The sequence below is a fragment of the Periplaneta americana genome, chromosome 13 (genome assembly GCF_040183065.1).
Source record: "Periplaneta americana isolate PAMFEO1 chromosome 13, P.americana_PAMFEO1_priV1, whole genome shotgun sequence".
NCBI lineage: Eukaryota > Metazoa > Arthropoda > Insecta > Blattodea > Blattidae > Periplaneta > Periplaneta americana.
Genome location: NC_091129.1, coordinates 135490480 through 135515303, shown reverse-complemented (window position 1 = coordinate 135515303; position 24824 = coordinate 135490480). Strand labels below are relative to the sequence as shown.

General features: G+C 33.9%; 1 protein-coding gene across 1 annotated transcript in view; it reads right to left on the bottom strand.

The window, feature by feature from the left end:
* Nucleotides 1-3744: 3744 nt before the first annotated feature.
* Nucleotides 3745-24824, bottom strand: part of LOC138712458 (transmembrane protein 198) — a 363343-nt gene continuing 342263 nt past the window's right edge. Inside the window, exon 8 of the mRNA XM_069844288.1 lies at nucleotides 3745-22767. Coding sequence (XP_069700389.1) covers nucleotides 22540-22767 — 228 coding nt within the window. The 3' untranslated portion in view covers nucleotides 3745-22539. The remainder of the gene's footprint in view (nucleotides 22768-24824) is intronic.

Genomic DNA, 24824 nt, shown 5'->3' with positions numbered 1-24824 from the left:
CCACTGATATTCACTGTTCCACACACTTTTAAAATGTTTGTTGTAAGATCTTGCACCTTTCCTTTTCAACTTTTTTGCCGATATATTAATAACTAGTGTTGGTTTCCCCACTAACAATTTTTTTTATTTTACTCGGTTATTTAACGACGCTGTTTCAACTACGAGATTATTTAGCGTCGATGAGATTGGTGATAGCAAGATGGTATTTGGCGAGATGAGGCCGAGGGTTCGCCACAGATTACCTGACATTCACCTTACAGGTAATCAGCCCAAGCGGGGATCGAACCCGCGCCCGAGCGCAACTTCAGACCAGCAGGCAAGCGCCTTAGCTGACTGAGCCACTCCGGTGGTTTTCCCACTAACACTACATCTCTTTCATCACCTTCAGTCCATCACGAAAATGGTGCCTGTAATACGCTCCACACTATATCGTTTATAGGATACATTCCTCGTTGTTAATAAAAATATTTGAGTCACCACTTTTAAAAATAATTATAAAACTATCACTAAAAATATCATAAATAACTGCTTAGTTAACTTAATCTTCTAATATATCGTTTTAGCAACAAGACATAACGCAGTCACTCTATTCACACGTCTCACAAACTGAAATTAACAGGTACAAAGAAGTGTGAACACTGTGAAAACAAGGAATTTTATCTCATTGTATTCGCGTGCCGTTATTTTCCTTTCAAAAGAGCCAATCCAGGAGGCTATAATGTGTTTGCAGCTACATGAGAAATGTTTTCTCAGTGATTCAAGTACCCTCGCAGACATGCTCTATAGAAATCTTACAAGGGTTTGTTGCCATGGTTACCCGTAAACAAATTCGCAAATTGAGAAGCTCTATCTCTGAAAGAGGGATATAGCTGCAATTGTCACCCTTCTTCACTCTGTGCCAACCATAGTGACAATGGGACTAGTGTTCCATAATGCAGAATACCTAAGTTCAGAACATATCACAACGCAGAACGTAAAAGACAAAAATGAAGTGAAATAAAATAAAATATTAAAATAATTTCGAGGGAAAAATTGTTCCGGAGCCGGGTATCGATCCCGGGACCTTTGGTTTAACGTACCAACGCTCTACCACTGAGCTACTCGGGAACTCTAACCGACACTGATCCAATTTTTCCCTCTAATCGGTGTCGGTTAGAGTTCCCGAGTAGCTCAGTGGTAGAGCGTTGGTACGTTAAACCAAAGGTCCCGGGATCGATACCCGGCTCCGGAACAATTTTTCCCTCGAAATTATTCAAATCAACTTGACAGGGAGTTATACCTGAAAATCTTGATTTGCATAATACACGTCACTGTTCGTTAACAGAAAACCACAATTTAAGTCACACGGAGTTAGTGTGCACTCGAAGTTGGTTGCTTGATGGTTGTCAGCCCACTTTGAGGTCTGTGGATTAGAGGGAAAAATTGGATCGGTGTCGGTTAGAGTTCCCGAGTAGCTCAGTGGTAGAGCGTTGGTACGTTAAACCAAAGGTCCCGGGATCGATACCCGGCTCCGGAACAATTTTTCCCTCGAAATTATTCAAATCAACTTTACAGGGAGTTATACCTGAAAATCTTGATTTGAATATTAAAATACTTGCGCTTAGTAAACAGGTGAAGTGCCGCTTCACAAGCTTCACCCGAAAAACCGCCCCTGCTTGGAGTGCGCTGTGCTCTTGATGACTGAAAGTCTTATTTGAAGAGTGTCTTGAATCATTCTCAGCAGTGGAATTTCCAGTTTCAAAGGGAAAAAGATGATTCTTATTCGGCAGGAAGACTAAGAAAATTGTTCTTGTTAGCGGAAAACTTTTCTATAATTTTGAGAGTGGGGAAACAAAAGAGAGGGAGAATTTTTTTAGGAGTTGTCAGATCCCAAAGGTTCCCAAAGGTGTGCAGCTGAAACCAGCAAACGTAAGTTACGTCGAGAGGCTCCTTGGACTGCATTTTGGTGGGGAGTGGATGGAAAACCGAAAGATCCAGTTTTCCTACCAGCTCTTTTAAGAACAAAATCCTGGATGCAAAACAGCTGAGAACATAGGTGACGATGGCAGTTACCTGGATTTTTTGAGATAGAGGTGAATCTGACATTGCAACTGTATGACACAGCTGGGAGGATAATAAAATACTCGTCTTCAATGTGTAATGATTTGAATAAATTTAACTAGTTGATATATTTTCTTTTAATTTTGTTTAGTAATAAAAAATAACGTGTTGGTTTTGTGAAACTTTTATGTGTATTTAGGATGATGAAAGCAAATAGGTGACAATTCAGCCGCAAATCACATAGCTAGTATCCATCCAAGTTGCAAAAGCCGTTATAGAAAAATAAAATTTTAAATAATTTGTCCAGTCATTCTAGAAGTGAAAGCTTTGAAAAACAGGACCTGGATAAGTTTTTATACATTTTCTTCATTTAACAAAACATATAAATTTGGAAATAACGGCTTTTGCATATGGGCTACGGTACTTATTTATAAATTGATTCGTAAAGTGTAACACAAACCTACCTCTAAAACTTCCTCTTCTTTTTCTTCTTCTTCAATGTCAGGAATGAATTTAGGTTTAGAATTAATAAGACCAGTTCATATACTTCTAAACATGTTCCCGATCTTTCCAACACCTAGGAAGTCTCTTGGTTGGTAATATGTTTAGATATCCTGTCTCTTCCCATAAACGAGACAATGGTGACCAATTCACAGTAGTACAACCATAGCTTCAATTGAAAAATGGTGACTCCACCATGACTCACTGTTCTATAGCCATGTTACGAATACAGCGGAACTTTATTTAGTCGAAATGACTGCAGGAGATACCGGAGGGATACAAATGTTGGTGACAAGTTTATTAAAATTGATACAGTAATTAAAATGGGCTTATGTCCATCAGAGCACAACATGGTGTTTGGGTAAGTCATTTTTTATGCAACTGGAGTTTTGTTCCCCGGGTGAATACACAAGCTAAATTTTACAAGTGAGTGCGTAAGGGGGGGGGGAATTAGCATTTGATGTGTTTTATTTGTATAGAAAATTACCTATTTGTAATAAGGGTCCGAAGTTTAATTTTCATTTATCTCAAAACTTATTTTTATGACTTAATTCCCTTTACTTAAACCACAGTCTAGTATATACAGTCACGAAGCTCAATACGTAGTAAATATGCATCCATAGATAGTTGCTAACCACTAGGATTGCTACTATCGCCTCATTACAGACAATGCGAAATAGTACCTGCACAGTCTATTGTTCCTAGCACCCTCACAACTCAAGCTTCGGTGACTATATATACTAGACTGTGCTTAAACAATATCGAGTTATAGACAACCCCATTACGATGTTAAGTACGTACGGTACTAAATTTTAAATGTTATAATACATTTTAATTAGCATAATAATCAAATTGGCTTTCATTAAAGGATTTCTCAATATTAATTTTGGTCATGCAAATATAAACGGAGAAGTAGCATAGATAACAGCATTACCAATACCGTACTTTTAGAATAATACTGTGATTTGCGGTAAAACACTATTAAATAGCAATTGCTCAGTATTCTCTCTCATTGAAAGATTACTTAGAATATGCGATTTAATAGAATACCGTACCAATACTGATTATGTAGAATTAGTACAGTAATCAAGTGCATAAACTAAAATCTTTGAAAAAGTCATATTTGTTGCTGGGCACTTCTGTGAAACCTAAGAAAGTAAAGTGAAGAGTAAGTTATTAAAAGACAAGTAAGGGAATACAGAATAATGATACTAGCATGACTCTTTATTTAGTAATCTTTGGCATTTTTCAAATGTTCCGTAATTTTAGCAAATACATTTATATACACAATGATATAACAAATTGCCTTGTGTTATTGGAAAGAATAATAACCACAGAACTCACTGTTCACTGAATGTAGAAGATATACCAATGCCAACACTTAGCTGCCAGCTCACATTCAAGACATTGCACATATTGTCAACACTTGGCAACATTGGAAGTATTCTTCACAATGTATAGTCTCGTGATAATCTGTACAGTATTGTATATTTTCTGTACATAGCTTGGAAAGCAATTCTTGTTACTGTTTATATATTACAAATTTTCCATGTGGAAAAAAATAACATGTTCCTGCATTTATTTAAAATGCAGTTTTATTGGTGACTTCCAATTTTATTGGTACCGTAAAGACAGTAATATTTTATACTGGCAGAGCATAGAAGTGGGAAATTATAATCGAATTTATTATTAGGAGAGATCTCGTGAAAACATTAGCGTGCAAGGAAAATGGGAATTACAGGAAAGGTTATACGCATTGTGGGGCTATATTATTACCTTGCTATTCCCGAATTCAAGTACAAACACTGTTTTTAAACTTAATATACGGTACCAGTAATTTAGTAAAAAGAGTCTGAATCAGAATATATTTTCAAAAAAGATGGAATCCTGGTGAAACTATTGTAAGGAACATGGTTAGAATTTGTTTGCTAAATTACTGGTAGTTATCTGATTGGAAAGATTAAAATAGATCTGGAATGAGTTACAGGCGGTGAAATATTTTAATGTTGTTGAAGACAAGTTTTCATGAAATTGTGACTGTTTGATTGCTTGCAAGCGATTCTTTCTTAAGTGTCAATTTTTTTGTAAAGTAAAGTACAATAATTCAGATGAACATAGCATTATTATAGGAGAAAAAAAGGCTTTCTTATAAATATTTATTAACTTTCTTAATACTACCACTTCTAAACTTACTTATTAAATGGTCAATTAACCGCTTAATAATGAAGTGTGAAGAACTTTGTTGAAGCTGATGCTTTCAGACCTCTTAGAGAAATGGCGTTGACAGCTCCATTGAAGTTGGTGATAAGGAAGTTCCACGACTTGATCTGTCTGTCCCCTTAAAGAGTTATGTTTACTTTACCATGGCAACGCCCTGTGTTTAAAATTTCTGTGGCACAAACGCACGTGTTTCTGTACACATTACTAACAATACACGAATTAATTCTGCCTACAGTTATCTTTAGCTCTGAACAGTTTTACTACGTATAAAATTTATATAGTGTATAGAGTTGCCTAGTTCACGTAACTGAATTTTAGAATTAAGACCTAAAACAGTATGAAGTCTTCAACAGTCGCACATGACGCTGATTGGTGCTTGTTAGCAATCACATGGAACTTTCAGAGCTGTTCTCTGCAATGGCTTTCTGCGTCCTGGAAAGTTTAAAATTGGTCCTGCTGCAAGGAACGTGTAATTTATTCCATTTTTTCCTTGCGTGTGTGTATATAGTTAGGTATTAGTATGCATTACAGCTGAATGATGTTTAACATTTTGTTAATGGGAAAATTTCTTAATAATACTTGGTTAACTCATTTTGATACCATAGTATTTTGCAACAGAGCACGGAGACATAACATTAATTTACTGAATCTTATTTTGAACTTACTTATAAGCCATAACAAATTATGAATTTCGTAATATCATTTAATTTTGGTGGCATTTAATCATTTGTATTTGCAAGTAACATTTCGAGTATAAGTTTTTGCGAATTTTTGTTGTTAATTATTAATATGGTTTAATAATCCCTGGATATTGCTGTGATAAATTTTTCTAATGCAACTTTGCCGCTTTATCATGATGCCATTATCAAAACTGAAGGCGAAGACATAACTGCAATCAAGTCTTCGGTTATTATCCAAGTTAATAAAAAACTGTAAGAAGACAAATTTATTCCATAATCAACTAAGCAACTTTTGGCATCATTAGAAGAAGTGGCTCTCATTTCACAACAGAATTCTCAGTTTCTCTAATGAATTTTATGAAAATGCTGTTGAATATCCCAGTGCCTGTGTTATTCACAAGATAATGTACCCTATCTATGAAGTGCACTTGTATTGCTGAGACGTCCTGCAGAAAGAAAAAAATTTGAAGAGACAGTCCGTTATTTTTCTTCAAATGTAGATGGACTTGACCTGGATGAAATAATTTAATTGATGAAATTTCTTGCTTGAAGAAATATGTCACTTCAGAGAAAATGGCAAAGTGGAATGAAGAAAATTCTACTCTTTGCTCAAAATGCAGTGCATTTTTCTTTCTTTCTTTTTTTCTGAGAAAATTAATCTCTCTGCACAACTCCAGAAGTTGATTGAACTATCTCTGTGCCCTGGAAGTAATGCTTCATTTGGAGGGAGTTTGTTCAATGAACATGATGTGGACATCCCAAAAATCCAGAATGAGATTAGAAACTGTTCATGCCATGCTTGCTATCTTAATCATTAACCAATGTCTACATAACCTGTCAAAAATTTTGCTGAAAAATTGAAATCTAGAGAAGACCTGCTTACAAAAAAATTCACTCTTCTGAAAAGAAAACAATACATTAATTTGTAAATGGAATAAGTACCAGTACTTTAATTCTTTAAATTGTGTAAAAATAATGTAAGAGAACGGCAATTTAATAGAAAAGTTAAAATTATTTCTTTTAATATGTCGATATCTGTTTCTGGAAATTGTGAAAAAAAATCTGGTAACCTTAAAATGCAATTTCAGATGTTATTAAAAGTAATTTCAGTCATAGGTTTTTCCCGCTTATGCGTTTTTTCTTCAGATTCCCAAAAAATAAACGTACCGTAAACTGGGGTTACTTTGAACACAGAGAAAACTTTGACTATTTTTTCAGAAAATCATATTTAGGTTTCTACATGCTGCATTTGTTATAGATGGAGGTAAATTATCATAACATCATTCTCATACCAAATTTACCTCCATCTATAACAAGTGCAGCATGTAGAAACCTAAATATGATTTTCTGAAAAAAATGGTCAAAGTTTTCTCTGTGTTCAAAGTAACCCCAGTTTACGGTATAAATAAATGTATTAGGAGGAACATAGCAGCAATTTTAACTAGGTACCGGTAATGACTTTGCCATGTGAACAACAATTTTATACGAAGATGTCAAGAATGTATACGTGCAAACACAGTAGATATATTTCTGTGGTGTAAATATGCAGAATTTCCAGCAAGATAAGTTTGATGTTCCATTTCTATCTCTATTTGTAGGACCAATACAATGAGAACTTTTGAGTTTGTAGCTCGTCATACTGGTTGTTTGGGAGCTTTGTCACCAAGACATCCAAGAAATAATCGAATTGTAGTGTATGACGTCTTGAGCAACAGATGTGTATCATTCGTTTTCGCATCTTTTGTTTTCTATCGTTGCCTGGCAACCTGGATTATTGTTATTGTTGATTAGAGCTGAAGAGAATAAAGCTACAAAAACTTATTGAGCATTTCATGTAATAGTTGTGTTTGTGTATTTTAAAATGGTGTTACCCTTCAAGAGAGAACATAAATCATCCTTATTGATTAAATTTAGGAAATTACACAAAATAAGCTGTGTTTTCATCCTACAATCAACTGATAGTAACAAAAATACAGGTTGCCAGGTGACGATAGAAAACAAAAGATGCGAAAACAAAATGAGTGAGATGTATAAACAATTGAATGCTCTTTCATATTGAAGTATAAAAATATAGGGGTGCCATTTCAAATTTCAAAGTGGGGTGGCTGGGGGTTGGGGGGGGTGGGTGAAATCTAAAATGCAATTAAGCCTGGTTTCAAAATTCCCCCTCAATATCTAATTGATGTGTTTTTTTTGTTTAACCCATTTATGCCCAAGATTTTTTTTTTGTTGAATATTTTCATAATTTTTGCACTGCCACATGAAACTGAAATGGAAGTTAATTATTGTGCTGCAGGCTTCTTTGATTCTTCTAGTATACACAACAATGAAATAAAAGTTAATTTTGCAATTAATTCCTTTGCATTTTTGCAGAAAAATAGCTAATGCAGACTGTTGTGAAAACGCAACACTAGGCAGATATGGGTTAAATTGAATTCAATGTAAATAATTAGTTATTTAGACTGGGAAGTTTTGAAATGAAAACCCTGTATAAGTAAAAGAGTTGTGGCAATATTATTTAGCAATACTAGTCACATTCTGTTTAAAAACTGTGTGCTGCTGGATGATTTTATTTTTTCTGTTTTACCCATTGGAGCAGATGGTTCTTATTGTAATTAAGAGTTTCTAATGTTAAATAGCCCTTATGACATTTACTCGTATTATTTCTACGTGTTAAATGGTCAGAGATGGCTTTGCAAAATACCGTACCATATCGCAGAAAAACTGCTGTGTCTCAGTGGACCTAAGTTCACATCGACCCTTGCATTGTGAAGGTTTCAGTCGCATTTTGTTGCCATTAAACAAGCAATCATATTTTTGTGGTATCCATCTTGAGGAGAAGGTGCAGGCTGTCTTAAATGTAAGCCACTTCTGGCAAGACATTAAAAATTCACATAACATCATTTGCATTACAAATATGCACCGCACCAAAAAGTCGGCCAGTTCCACAGCCTATCCATTTATGTTTTAAATGTCTGATTCCCAATATATCGCATCTCATTGATACGAAAACATCCATCCCGAATATTTACAATGCTGAGGACGTTGTCCACATCACAGTAGCGACAGTGCTGTGAGCAAGGGGGACTCTCCCACGATAGTCAATTCTGAGTATACACCTCAGATATCTCAGAGGATTGAGAAAATTGAACAGTATTCTTTAAGATGCAAATGTACATTTTTCACAACTTGTATTTATAAAACACTTCAATCTCATTCATAAAAACTCACCAAGAAGTTCTTTTACAGTTTATATTTTCTTTGTAGTCGTAACCTCCATGATTTAGATGTTTATAACAGCATTGACACAAAACCATTAATTGTTCAAACATTTTAATCTATGCTAATAATAAATCTGTAGCCGAAATTTTTCTGGTAATTTTCGATTTTTTAAAAAATAATTGGTCCTAACATATATAATTAACCGCTTTGAAACCGAAAATCGCTTTTTTGAAATTTTTGTTTGTATGTCTGTCTGTATGTTTGTTACCTTTTCACGCGATAATGGCTGAACCGATTTAAATGCAAATTTGAATATAAATTAAGTTCGTTGTAACTTAGAATTTAGCCTATATGGCATTCAAAATATTTTATTTAAAATGGGGGTTATAAGGGCGCTTGAATTAAATAAATCGAAATATCTCCCTCATTATTAATTTTCATGAAAAATATTACATAACGAAAGTTCTTTAAAGATAATTTCCGATAAATTTTATTCTATGCAAAATTTTGATAGGATTGATATTTAATGAGATAAATGAGTTTCAAAATTACAATAACAATGCCATCTAAAGCCGTGTAATGAAATAAAAAACGACTTCGTCTATAAGGGGCCTTGGACAACAACAATCGAAAGCTATGAAACATAGCCTACAGAGAATGTTTCTGTGTTTGTATGAAGTAATATCGGGAGCTAAATTAACCCATTTGTATAATTAATTATTAATTCACCATTGCAAAGTGTAGTTTCTCTAGATGGACATAATGCTATAATGTTATTACAGTAACTTCTGAGTGAATCGAGGACAAGTAAGATTAAAATAGCTTCTTATGCACAGAAAACTTGATAGGCTATTCTGTAAATTCGTTTCCTGTATTTCCTAAAATAATTTTTATGACCAAATGAGTGGTCTCTGGATCAAAATGATCGCATTTTAATTCTTTTAATACAATTTAAATTAAGTAACATAATAAATGATTTATCCTTCTATCAAACACGAATGTTCCCTGGATCAAATGTCCTATTTTAATTATGTAATTACTTTATATTTATTTCTAATGGATGCAGCGTAACACACGGGTACGGCTAGTATGAAGTAAAAAAGATTTGAAATCAGTCTTTTTTACAATGAAGAATTTTCAACTTTAAGCTTACGTCTTATTCTTTTATTTTAATGTACCCTACCTGTAGTTCATAATCTTCTTAAATTGCAAACTCTCTTTCATTTCATCTCTGCAACATTTAATTTCCATTGGGAAGGTGTATGTGCTTTATATGTGTAAAATAGCATACGCAGAATTTTGTCATTATTAAAATTGTTCACAATTTACATTATCGGTATTTTAAATTTTGTGTATTATTATTATTATTATTATTATTATTATTATTATTATTATTATTATTATTATTATTATTATGTTACGGTATATTTATTAATATTATGTATAGATACTATGTTCTAACAGAACATATTCATGAATATCCTTACAAAATCTTTGAAATGTAATTTTTTCACAGCCATCCAATTTTTAACAAATTTTAAATGTGTTTAATTTTGTATAATAAAAAATGTTTGTGTCATTATTACATTTACACAGTAATCATATATATCGTTCCTGGTATGTAAGAAGTAAAGTAAAGGTATCCCCGTAACATGCCATGAAGGCACTTGGGGGGCGAGGAGGTAGAGCCCCATGCTTTCCATGACCTCGGCACTAGAATGAGGTGGTGTGGTCGGCATCACGCTCTGACCTCCTTTTACCCCCGGGAAAGACCCGGTACTCAATTTTATAGGAGGCTGAGTGAACCTCAGGGCCATTCTGGAAGTTCGGCAACGAGAAAAAATCCTGTCACCACCTGGGATCGAACCCCGGACCTTCCAGTCCATAGCAGCTGCTCTACCAACTGAGCTACCCGGCTGCCATGTAAAAAGTGATTTTCTAAATAAAAAAAAGATCCATGTTGAATCTTTCGTACACTACTTTTAACACTTGAATATAAATAATTGATTAAATGGCGATCTTACTCGTGTTAATTACGTAAGCATATGCGGCTTACAGCTGTTTCGGTACTACTTGACACCATCCTCAGAGCCTTCTGTGTCAAGTAGCACCGAAACAGCTGTAAGCCACACATGCTTACATAATTAACACGAGTAAGATCGCTATTTAATCAGTTATTTAAAAAAAAAGATATACTAAAAACTATTAATAAACTTTAAAATTTGAAAGATGTCATTGTACTGCCCAAGAGGATAAGGAAACCAAGAACCTTGTACAAGTAATGGTCTGAAGAAAACTGTGGAGAATTGACTTCATTACTGAATGTATTGATTGTATATTATTTGTATATTATTGTAGATATCTTGTATGTCGGAAAAACATGTATGTAACCGCATATTTATTATGTATTCACTCTGACGATGCCATGAAATCATTGTATTTCCTAAGGCTAATAAATATCTATCTATCTATCTATCTATCTATCTATTGTTACAACTAAGAATAGTCGTTATTTTGTATTATGTAAGTTTGATAACTCAAATGGGTCATTTGCAATGAAGAGAGAAGTTCGGCTATAAGTTTTTTGCTTGTATTGTGAAACTAATGATTTCTTGGTTGTCCCCTTTTTACAAAAGAGGGGCGATATATTATATTTAGTCAACAGTTATTTGTATATGACAGATAAGACCCTTTACTTTATATAACACGAAATTCCTTGGAAACAATAAAATATATTGAAATATATGTAATTTTTTCTTAAGTCAATGGAAAGGGGGGGGGGGGTTCAAACCCGTTCCCACTCCCCCTTTGCGTATGCCCCTGTATGTTTATAATACCAAGTTGTGACACACACTGATATCTGTGCTTCACTGTGTATCAGTTAATTTGCATTTAATTTTTATTATAATGGAGGCTATATTACTTTCTTCTATGTACCTATAAGAGCCAAATTAGAAAGTTTTAATATAAGTTAGAAGATGTTAAATATTTAATCAGTGTGTTTTTTTTAAAGAACTGGAATGTTAAAACACACATTAAATAATTCGAAATACATCATGTAGAGATAAAAGGAACTTGAAAGTTGAGAAAAACTAGTTAAAAGAGCCTAAATATGAAAATAAAATTTTAATTCATATTTATCATTGCTTAACAAATATAGTTAATATTGTTCAGATATCTATAGTCCCGCTTACTCCAAGCACTGTTTTATATACAGTGTGCTTCAGAAAATGGATCTAAAGTTATTGAAGAATTGAAGGAAATGAACACATTGAACAGTCATGAAAGTCTGAATACAACTTCAGCTCCAATTCTGATCACACATTCTTTGCAACATCACACATTAACATTGTTACAAGTATAATAACACCCTGTACCTTAACATTTACATAATTTATTCTGCACTCTTGTATCTCTTATGCAAAACTGTCGGTCCCATCTGCTTAAGAGCTTAGAACAGAAAGATTAATATTCCATAGCCATACACATGCCTGGTTCGGCAGATCTGTTGTAGATGTTTCTCTGTAAATGACGCCAACAAGTTCTTCTGTGTTGCAAGCATATTCCTCATTGTAGCTATATACAAGTATATACTTAACTGAAAGAACCAAATTCACTTTTGTATTGAATACGTGTAGATTAATGAAAGTTGGTGGATGTGGCCCACTTTTGAGACTGAGGAAATATGTAAATGACCGGTAAAATTTATTAGCAATGAAAAGTAGACATACTGAACATAATTTTGTAATATGAAAGAAAAATTGAGACCATAAAAATGATGACGGGAATAATTTGTATTATATTTCACTTTGCTAACGAAACAAAAAGTCAGTGAATGATTAAGTGTCGGGAGAATGTCAGCTTTCCTGCCTTTCTTATCCTTAATTTTTTGGCCATCATTAGGAAGTTATGGCAAACGTTATGATTGGTGTCATCGTGTAATAAGCATACTATAACTTAAAAAATTTGTGTGGATAATTTTCATAATTCATTCTTTGATTCTTTCAAAGTACAAATTTGCTTAGTCACGATTTCGTTTCTCAGTTTATGGACTTGTCTTCTAATAGTAATAAAAGATTTGAAATTTTCATTAGTCCTTAGGAATTATTTTTCTATTAAGAAATATTAGCATGTTTCTAGTCCTTATCATTGTTAGCTTCAATCACGAATATTACACTAACTATCCATTTAATGGCACTGTAGATATTGTAGCTAGAATTTTGATTCACGCTCTTGCACTTACATTATTATTCCGGACATTTTTATATTTGTTATGTATTATTGTCTTACAAGATATTTAAACTAAAATGAGTATGTTTACATTTCTACTATATGTTAAGACGTGTAGTTCTTAAAAAGGTACAGAAGGAAACACTAACATTAAGAAATGACTGTGAGACATTAACTACACAATATAGTAAAGTATTGTAGGCTACTGAAATGTAGTCTCTGAGAGCTGTGGCAGGGTGTAAAATTGCGAGATAAGAAATATAATCATGGAATAAAGACAAAATTAATCATCTAAAGTGTATGTTAAAATGTTATGTTTTATTTAACGACGCTCGAAACTGCAGAGGTTATATCAGCGTCGCCAGATGTGCCGGAATTTTGTCCCGCAGGAATTCTTTTACATGCCAGTAAATCTACTGACATGAGCCTGTCGCATTTAAGCACACTTAAATGCCATCGACCTGGCCCGGGATCGAACCCGCAACCTTGAGCATAGAAGGCCAGCGCCATACCAACTTGCCAACCAGGTGGACTCTAAAGTGTATGTGTTTAATTAGTTTATACAGAGTCATTAAAATATATAACTGCCATATGCATCCTGGGAAAATTACACTGCACTGGTCTGTTGTAGCGTTATAGTATATTCTTCCCTACTCAACCCCTCCCACCTTGAGTTCTTTCTCTGTTTCTTTTTTTTACTATTTCTTCTTTTGTTTTGTTTTTTTTTTTCATATTTTTCTTTCTTTCTCTATTTCTTCATTTCTCTATCGTTTTCTTTTTTGGTGCCTTCTTTTTTTTTCTCCATCTTTTCATATCTATCTTTTCCTCTTCATGTTTCCTTTCTCCATTTCTTGATTGCTCTATTTCTTCTTTCTTCTTCATTTCTCCTTTCCTGCTGCATTTCTTGATTTCTATATTTCTTTTCTTTTTTTAGTATTTACTTTCTTTCTAGATTTGTTGAGTGCTTTATTTCTTCTTTTCTTTTTTCATTTTTTCTTTCTTTCTCCATTTCTTGATTGCTCCATTTCTTCTTTCTTTTTCATTTGCTTTCCTGCTGAATTTCTTGATTTTTCTATTTCTTCTTTTCTTTTTTCATTTTTTCTTTCTTTCTCCATTTCTTGATTGCTCTATTTCTTCTTTCTTTTTCATTTGCTTTCCTGCTGAATTTCTTCTTTTCTTTTTTAGTGTTTACTTTCTTTCTAGATTTGTTAAGTGCTTTATTTCTTCCTTTCTTTTTTAATTTTTTCTTTCTTTCTCCATTTTTTTATTGTTCTATTTCTTCTTTCTTTTTCATTTGCTTTCTTGCTGAATTTCTTGATTTTTCTATTTATTCTTTTCTTTTTTAGTGTTTTACTTTCTTTCTAGATTTCTTGAGTGCTCTATTTCTTCTTTTCTCTTTTCATTTTTTCTTTCTTTCTCCATTTCTTGATTGCTTTATTTCTTCTTTCTTTTTCATTTCTCCTTTCCTACTGCATTTCTTGATTTTTCTATTTCTTTTTTGCTTTTTTGGTGTTTCGTTTCTTTCTACATTTGTTGACTGCTCTATTTCTTCTCTTCTCTTTTCATTTTTTTCTTTCTTCCTCAATTTCTTGATTGCTCTATTTCTTCTTTCTTTTTCATTTGCTTTCCTGCTGAATTTCTTGATTTTCCTATTTATTTTTTTCTCTTTTAGTGTTTGCTTTCTGTCTAGATTTCTTCTTTTCTCTTTTCATTTTTTCTTTCTTCCTCCATTTCTTGATTGCTGTATTTCTTCTTTCTTTTTCATTTCTCCGTTCCTGCTGCATTTCTTGATTTTTCTGTTTCTTCTTTTCTCTTTTCATTTTTTCTCTTTCTCCCGTCATTTCTTGATTGCTCTATTTTTTCCACCATTGTAGACAGCATTTTACCGGCTGATGCTCGACCTATCACCAGATCCTTTGCTTCATGAGCCGTATATATTAAGGATCCTGTACATTCAATTGGAAAGGGCATTTCACAAGAGTGAAAAAAATATGACTGTCAACAACAGCAATAGATTTTAATTTCGAGGACAATGGACCACTGGATATCTTAAAAAAAGATATAAATTGATAAGTTTTGAAGTCTGAACAGGCTATTGAGGTAAATCCATGGAGTAGGAAGAGGAAAAGGAGGAGGTGGAGGTGATGATGGTGGAGAAGAAGCGGAGCAAGAAGAATATGATTTGGTGGCAGTGGCAGCAGCAACAGTAGCAGCATTGGCGATGGTGGTGGCGATAACTGACCCTTATGAAGTACAATTTTTGGTCTGCTAGCACGAAAAAAACAGTGCAGCAAATAGTATGGTTAATGTTAAAAAAATGGCTTGAAAATTCACTGCTAGGAAACTGGTTTTACATTCTTGTGTCATCAACATGAATATAACATTTCTGCTGACACGGTGGCTCATGTTGATACGATGTTAAATGCTGTAGTATGTATATAGGTACGCTTTCTTACTTGCTTTCATTAAATAAGTGTTGTACAGTACTGTAATGCGAAAAATATAAAAAAAGAAAGGTTAATATTGTTAAAAGAAAGACTATTTATTATAAATACATAGTAATGTCAGCAACATTTCAGCTACAGCTCACCTACTACACTACCGATACTGGTATTGTATTCAGTACTTTAAGTTAACAGGACGAGCAACTAATTTTGACTAGCGAATTCAATTTTATGTATTGAATTTGAAAATAAAAAATAATAAAGAATTTTTACACTGTGATTAGGATTCTGTAAAACGATCGGTGTGTTCACCTAGACTTCAGGAAAAAAAAAAAAAAATGTCTTGTTGGTTCCGTTTGCTGTTTCTGATAAATCAATAGCTGAGAAGTAATCATAACAAAGCAAGGATTTATCACTAACCAAATTGTTTCATATGTCTCTTAATAGTTAGTCATTCGCATTGAAAATGCGTGAAAAGAAAACTGTGAAATGTCTGATAACTTGCATTTTATTATTGCACAACACTTCAAAGAACAAAGAAAGCTGTATGGAAATAATGGAGTCTGGTGAAAAATTGAAAATACCACAATGCAATCATAGTACTCGAAGCTCTCCAATATAATTCGAAGATTTAATCACAACCGCAGCACTTTCAGAGCTCTTCAATAAAATCCAGCATTCATAGAGCTCTTCAGTGGAAATAATGTTTAATTGCATCATAGCTCGAAGATTATTTCAGACATGAAACTTAAATATATTTATGTAGCCTCTGATGCAGTTTTTTTTTTTTAAAGAATAATATACCTGTGGTAGTATGGGTTTCTTCGATATGAAAACAAATTTTTCGATTTCTTACTTGAATGCAGAGATATTTCATATTGTAACATTCTGCGTTTGAAACCATTATATACACCGTGTTTCAAAATTATGAAAGTGCTACCATAATTATTTTCAAACACGGTGTATATTGGGCCTGATCCCTGCTCCTTGAAGATAATTATTGTACGCAACTGTTATGGTATAAATTGTATAGCCCTAGTTGCTGTAATTTTTGTCACTGCAGGCGCATATTTACCAATGGGCAGACCAGGAAAGTTGCCCTGGGGCGGCATTTTTTGCCCGAAGGGCCTGCAAATTTTGTTATGGGTAAGGGGAAAAAAACACATTTTAAAAATCGGTACTTAAAATTTTTATCTTTCCGAAAAAAAAAAAATATGATACATTATTCGAAAAAGTCCAAAACGAATAAAATAATACTTTTGCTACAACAGAGTGATTACCAGTTCATATGTGAAACGGTACACGGTTTCATTCTCATTCTCAAAGTAACAAACTTGTAGCACTCATTGAAACAGTCAGTGATATTTTTTGGAATTGGAGTCTAATTATTAGGCCAAAGAAAAATTGACATTTAATATTATAAGAAAATAGTGGAAAGGAATTGACAGTTTAACAGTTAAGCTTACTGATAAATGTCTCACTGGTGGGGAATATGTTGAAAAATAGCTAAACAATTTCTGTATGTTCCAATAAATCTTTCCATGAAGTTGTGTTTTCTTTCTGTAAACGGCCCCAGGAAAGCTTACTTTCTGGACGGTCCCCCGTAATTGAGTTCGAGTAGCCAAAATTTGTATAAGCATTTGATTTGACATTATTAACATGGTGGAAGAAAAAAAAAACTTTTTTATCTGTCCTCATGAGAATGTTTGCTCGTAAGTTTGTGGATGTACCAGTAATAGATCTTGGAAGGTACGGTAACAGTTTACTAGTTTCATAAGCATTTATAGCAGCCTACAAAATGCACACTGGAATAATTTCTTGGTAGTTAACGGTCCTATTTGCTTCCGGACTAAATGTTCATGCTTTTTATATTTTCATTATGACATGGCAGTTGGAGGTAAATATATTTCACAACTACAGGTGCCTTAGCAAATTCTATATGTTTTCTAGGAAAGGATTTCTGCACAGAAATGAACAGAAAGATGCCGAAAAATTATCCCCTGATACATGGTTATTCTCAGGGCCATATAAATAATGTCAATTTATAATTTACAATATAGTTGTAATCTTAATACACAGGCTAGGTATGTGATTTCGTTACATCATTTGATATGTTGTGAATTTCGATACGTTTATGTAAGAAATCTACAAAGCAAAATTATTTATAACTCTCCTCATTTTCAAGCAGAGTTGTATCAGTTCATGCAGAAACAATCTTCTCAACTGTCTGTTAATTGATGCTTACGAAATAACCTCCAAATATCTCGAAAGTAGAAGAATTTGCTGGTATCATTTGTTGTACATCCACATGAATGTCCAGCAATCGTACAATCAATGGACATCCCTGAGGAGCTATTAAATTCAAATACAATGCATAGAAGCGTCTCTAGTATGGCGGGAAATGACCCATATATTTTGGTTTAGTCATATTATTTGAATGCATGTGAGAGAAAACGAAAGAAAATACAAATATTTGCAGCCTGGCTGCATTTTGAGTCGCAAATATTTGGAATGATAGCTTCGGACAGTGTCATAAGTGCCTTAATATTATGTATATACATATGATTATGGATGTATTGGTATCATTCACTAATAAAGATTTATTTTACCTATTCTCATTTTGAAGGAAGGGAAGATAATGTCTCGCAAGATTTTTTGTTATGACTGAAAAGGACGTCATACTAAGTAGTAACGTTGATAATATTTTTCATACTAAAGTACTTTTAACCATTGTAATATGCAGATATTCCAAGTTCTAATTTAAGACGTGATATTGTTAGTATGATATTCTAGTTACCAAAAAAAAAAAAAAAAAACATTAAAAGCCCTTTTCATGGAGAATGTAAAATAAAAGAAAGAAGGCAATATGTTACCACAGTCTACTATATACAGTCACGAAGCTCAATATGTAGTAAAAATGCAAACATGGGTAGTTGCCCACCACTAGGATCGCTACAATCGCCTCATCATCGCAGATCTCTCTCCTAGTAGACGACAAAATATGTTACACTTTCGTTGTGTTCTTTTGGAAAAATTAACACCTTCCTTCCATTATTGAAATACTAAATGCATAAAGTTAATTTATTATTTTAATGAAGTATATTAAATTCCACCATAAACTCGAAGATACCGGTACCTGCAAGAAATAGGTCATTTTTGTTTGTGCAAAACGAACTGAAATTTACTATAATCGCTTCACTCATTCAAGGTTATGGCGATAATTAACTATGAAACCAATAAATATTAATTTTCATTTCCCATTACAACAATAATAATGGAAGTATGAATTAATGGAGTAACTTATGTGTACCGGTACTTGTAGTGTAGGCTTACGTAGTTAACAAAGTGGGATGAGGTTAAGCAATAATAATCACACCAGAATTGGAAATAAAACGTGATCAATAACTTTTATTGTAACAGACTTTTTCTACGTCTCTAGTAAAGTAACAAATAAAAATAACAAAATTAACAGTTATAATTAAAAACATATCCTTTGAAAAAAAAAGTAGGCCTAAGAAATAATAATCCCACCAGAATTGAAAATAAAACGAACATTTCACAAGCATCAATGTGAAATATGCAACGAGCTAGCACTCGATGGAAATACGACACAGTCCAAAGTCGACCTTGGACAGTCTATTGTTTCTAGTTGCTAACCGCTTGGAGCGCTTTATCGCGAGATTTGCAAAAAATCACCTCAAGCTTCGCGACTGTATATAGTAGACTGTGATGTTACTTAAGTGATTCGCCATAGATTCCTAAAGAATTATTGAATTATTGTTATTATGCAAAGAACTTAAGGAGAAAGACATTATTGTTGTTCCATTATCTTTTGCATTTCTTTTTTGTTTGAAGCATATTTTCAGGAGACAAAGATAATATTCTACCGTTTAATACATTATTTGTTTAACTCAATCCGAAAAACTTAAGTTTTATATCATTGTGAAAGTTGATCGTAACTTTATAATATATCTGAATATTATAAATTATGTTCATTACACCTGTGTCATCATCAGAACTTTCATGTTGCTTACAAATATTATAGCCATCATTTCCTGGGCAACGAATTACACTTGCCTAAGTGTGTCAAAATTTTTAATGTTAAATCATTTGTGCTCATGTTCTTAATCTGTTCTACTAGCAGCAAGAGACCACATGATAAATCATTGTGACATACGGTGCTGCAACTCAGTATCTGATTCGAGAGGGAGCACTTGATTGTTTCTCACCTGCAGCATAAATATATGAAATTGTTACTAAGCAAAATGACAAGGTGGCTAACAAAACGAGTTTAGTCACGTAAATAAAAATTTTCAGGAGAAACAAAAAACTGTTATATTTAATAAGCTTTTGAAAACACTAAATTTAACGTTTACATTATTATAGTTTCTTACGACACTTTGGATACTGTTTCACATCACATTTTTAAATCAAAAGTGTGTTATTTGTATTTTAAACACATTTAAATATAGGACTAAATCTTTTTTGATTAATCCAGGGTGGACATAATCTTTTTTTGAATGCTCACTGATACTTCTTTTGTTTTTATAATGCATTTTTCCTAGGATTTACAGTTCTTTTTCTTGAATCTTTGTTGACTTCACTGACACTCACCACACTATGTTCAATATCACTCATTGTTTCAAAATGGATAAAATAATATAGGTACAATATTTAAAACAAGATGTAAAATAAAATATTAGATATTAAAAGTATTAGCAGTACAGGTTAAGAAAAACACAATGTGCATTGTTGCTATGGTTACAGCTTCATGATTGGTTGATTGTGACTTGTTCTTTTCTGATTGACCATATGTACCGGTAGTGGACTAAATTATTTTTTAATAATCTTGTAATATTTACAATAGAAATTTAATGGAATAAAATTTCTTTTGATCAATTTTAAAGTGAACACATTGTAGGAAATACCGACCTAACGAAAAAAGTATCCTTAAGTCAGTTTTTTTTGTGACTAAACTCGTTTTATTCGCCACCTCTTCAGATAGTAACAGCATTATGAAGCATAGACATGATATACATCAATCTCCTATACATGTGTATAAATTTGATTTTATTGAATTTATGAACTCTTATTCTGCAGGTTAATTATACGCAGAGATATTGATTTCGCATGTATGAAGATCGTATATTTAATAGTACCGGTACTGTACTTAGCTGATTTCTCATGCATATACCAGTTGTTATTTTAAGCACATGGTTACTTCTGTCAAACTTCACTCCCTAAGGAGCCCACAGTATCGTCTAAGGAATATTTTTCCTGCTTAAAAAGAGAGAAGTAAAATTTTTTTTTGTAACTGAAAAGTTTAATATACCGGTTCTGTGCATTCTTATGATTACATTAGAGTATGTTACACTGCAAACAAATTACTATAATACGAACAATCTAAGAGAAAGACAAAAACGCTTAAGAGAATGTCCATGTCTCCAGTTAAAAATGTGCAAATTTGAAAAGTTTGCATCATCACTGGATTATTTTCGTACCCAACGAAAATATTTTCAATATATGATACAGGTATGTTACACACTCTTTCGAATATGAGATTTAGGTTCTCTACATGGAGATGCAGGACGCACTTTGACTAGATGGGAATAGGTCAATAGGCTAAACTTATGAATTCAATGACGGTACTCACAAGTCAGAGTAACTGAAATCATGTTTCATGGACTATCACTTCATCATAGAACATTCTTCTGCTTGGCTTCTGGAAGAAGCATACTTCCAGAAGTTTACAGGGGTGGCAGTAATCTGGGTTTATACGCACTAACAAAGGTCATGAAATTGAATCTCACTATATGTATATTTGCTACACTTTTGCTGTGTCTATCAATGTCCATTGAATAGGAATGTGATCGAATTATCAAATTTTTATTTCTAATATTTACCTAAAAAAACTTATTTACACTCATAAGCAGCTTAATGTCTGCACCTCTAGTATAAGTGCGATAGAACACTTCATATCGGTAGGTAATTTGACAGATGTTGACGCCATTTCCCGCCAAACTTGATATTAAATCTTTACAAATAACACAGCACAGTTTATGAATGATGTGTATATCATCTCACGCGTATCTCATACGCATAAGTGGACTGTTTCGCAGTTAATGACTACTTTTCTTGTTTAGACTGCCTATATATGTATAGAATCTTGAATATATATTATTTATATATTTTAAATATATTTCTTACCCTCTATGCATATATATTTTGTTATATACCTACAGATGTTTTATAACTATATACTTTTTCTTATAATTTAATGAGCATACATGGTTGCTTTGATCCATTTCGACTTTCAAACACCGTCATCCAAAAGGCACTTAGTCCATCTACTCCATTATAGACGAGAAATACATATACAGAAACGAGAACGGTTAAACCTATGCAGACGGAATGCTTAAACTTATGTTGTGTAAGATTACAGAAGCCTGCCAGTACAGGAAAGTGAAGAAGTTGCGACCCTGATTCATTCAACAAGAACAGAAAATATCTAGAGAGAGAATTGGTGTGGTACGTGATATGCCCATGGATGAGCACTAATATTGGGTTGAGACTCCAAAGTAATAGTGTCGTTATTGCAGATTTTGTGGAACTACGATTGGACCAAAGACACCGATAACCAATATTAATAAGATTAATAGCACAATCAATCTATATACCAACCAGTCAGTGAGTGAATAACAGTTGTTGTTATTCCACTTTTATATATCTGAAAAAGGGTTGCAAGCTTATTGGACTTTCCTGCAAGTCGTAACACTTCCCACTTGACCAGTAATGCCAGCTCCAGAGAGTGAAAGAGTAAGAGAGAAACAGGGTTTGTCTGCTGTCGGGGCTTCATTCATGTAAGTTAACTTTGTTGCCGGATTCTAAAGAATAAGCTACAGTAACGCTTTGCCAAAGGTCTTTGTCCTTTACGTCTTCTTCAGTATACTGCACTCACATTAACTGTGCGTTGTTTCACTTATTTATATTGTGCCTCGTGTAATTCTTGCTCTCTAATTTGCATGAGAGTTCAGCGCTCTTTGCGAGCGTTTTGTGTACTATGTAGGTTGAACGATCACTGCTGTCTATGTGACACCTAATGTTATCATCTACATAAGGTACTGTATCCACTTCGGAGACTGCGCCACTGATAGCCTGTTGCCTGTCACTATGGTAACTTTCGATGTGCATTGACTTCACCACTATCGATAGGGAGGTCTGGTAACACCGCGGTTGGAGTCGTGGTGTCGTCTGTCCAGCTGGATTATGTCCGCTGACAAGTCTCTGCTGTCGTCCTCGGACTCGGTCAGCGCCGTTAGCTGCTGGGCCTGGTCGGCCGCCAGTATCGTGAGGTGCGTGGAGTCAGACTGCAATGTGTTGGACTCCGGTCCTGGTCCACATACCTTCCTCTGCAGTGCTTGCACATAACTCTGAAACAGGAGGAAATAAATCGATATAGCAACCATAGCAATGACGAAGCTCTTAACCCTTCAGTACTCGCGTACTTTTTCGTAACATATTCAGTCACGTTGCTTTAGAGAATGCTTTAGAGCAGGCCTGCACAAACAGCGCTCAACAAGCGCCATCGCTCCTTCGGAGCGGAAGAGTGGTGTTTACCGCTCGCTGAAACGGAGAGGAAGATACGTCAGAATGACATAGACTTGCTGTAGGTAAAGGAGAGGGAAACGACCACTCACTTATCTAGTGGAGTGCAGTGTGTAGGCCTATTCTCAGTAACTGTTTCACGTTGCTTACTTACTGCTACAGTACAGTATGAAGGAATCTAAAATACGGAACGTAATATTTAACATTTAACGATTTACAGCTCGAATTTATTGATCTTCAATGTGACCTAAGGGCTAAAGATCGTTTGAATAATACTACTAGCCTGGTTGAGTTTTACAAGACTAAACATTAGCAATAATATCCACGACTACACAGGCTGGTTGTGAAAATGATTGCTATGTTTGGCTCAACATTTATATTTGTGAGCAACTGTTTTCTATAATCAACTTTAATAAAGGCAGATATCGAACATCTGTAACTGATGTTTCATAATGATCAGTAGGCTACTGTTCCTTTCAGCTGCCAACAGCATAAAACCTCGTTTTGATGTACTGATAAATAAAAATATAACAAAATGATATTGAACATTTAAGTAGCTATAGAATTTCTATTATTTCTGTAAAATAAATATTTCTTTATTAATTAATAATAGTCCAAGATAGTTTTGCAAACACTGAACGGGAATTCATTTCATAAGCACTCGTAATAGTACTTCCTTTTGTGTTTATTTTGTACGAGATCACCCCTTCTTCTAGTCCACCTTATATAGAGCGCATCTAATATCTGCATTCCGCTCATGAGCTGTGAGCCGGCTCGAAGAGCGCAAACCTTGTGCAGGCCTGCTTTAGAGAATGAATTTGAACATTCTTTTCAATATGAATGGTTACATAAATGTGTCATTACGAAGTTGTTGTTAATAATTGATTAAATGGCGATCTTACTCGTGATAATTATGTAAGCACGTGTGGCTCACAGCTGTTTCGGTGTTACTTGACACCATCCTCAGAACCTACTAGATCTCGGCACTATCTCAACTTCGATGCCTGTTGTGTGGGTGCGTTCGTGTGATGAAGAGTTGTGTCAAATAGTGTGTGTGTTCTGAAATTGATCTGTATGTTGAGAATTTGATTAGGGTGTGTTTAGTGTGTCTGTATATTTCATATTGTTCTAGTGTGTTGAGTTTTTGGCTTTTGGGTTGTATGTGTAGGATTTCCATGTCTATATTTATGTTATTGTATGTGTGTGTGGTGAGCATTAGTTATGTCTTCGGCATATGTAGATGTATTGTGTCCTCTAGTTATTGCTTTAATGTGTTCTTTGTATCAACAAACTTGAACAATATGAAATATACAGACACACTGAAACACACCCTAATCAAATTCTCAGCACACAGTCAATTTTAGAACACACACCTATTTGACACAACTATTCATCACACGAACGCACCCACACAACAGGCAGCGAAGTTGAGATAGCGCCGAGATCTAATAGGCTCTGAGGATGGTGTCTAGTAACACCGAAACAGCTGTAAGCCACACATGTTTACATAATTAATACGAGTAAGATCGCCATTTAATCAATTATTTATATTCAAGTGTTAAAAGTAGTGTATGAAAGATTCAACATGAAGTTGTTGTTTAGTCAACATGTTCGAAGACAGATCTGGACCCCACAAGTAACACCAACAAGATATCATTCATGAGGCAAATAGACCAGGAGATAATGGGATAGGGTGGCCAGTTCCTTTCCCCTTCCATTGCATACATCGCTGACTAGCTACATATTACACTAATCAGACTTCAGATGCATGCAAACAATTGTTCTTCCTCTGACACATATCGTCAAATGAGATGTACTGTGTGGTAATAGATGTACATAATACCAGGCTCAATCAGACGCATACAAATACACAGTTTATTTA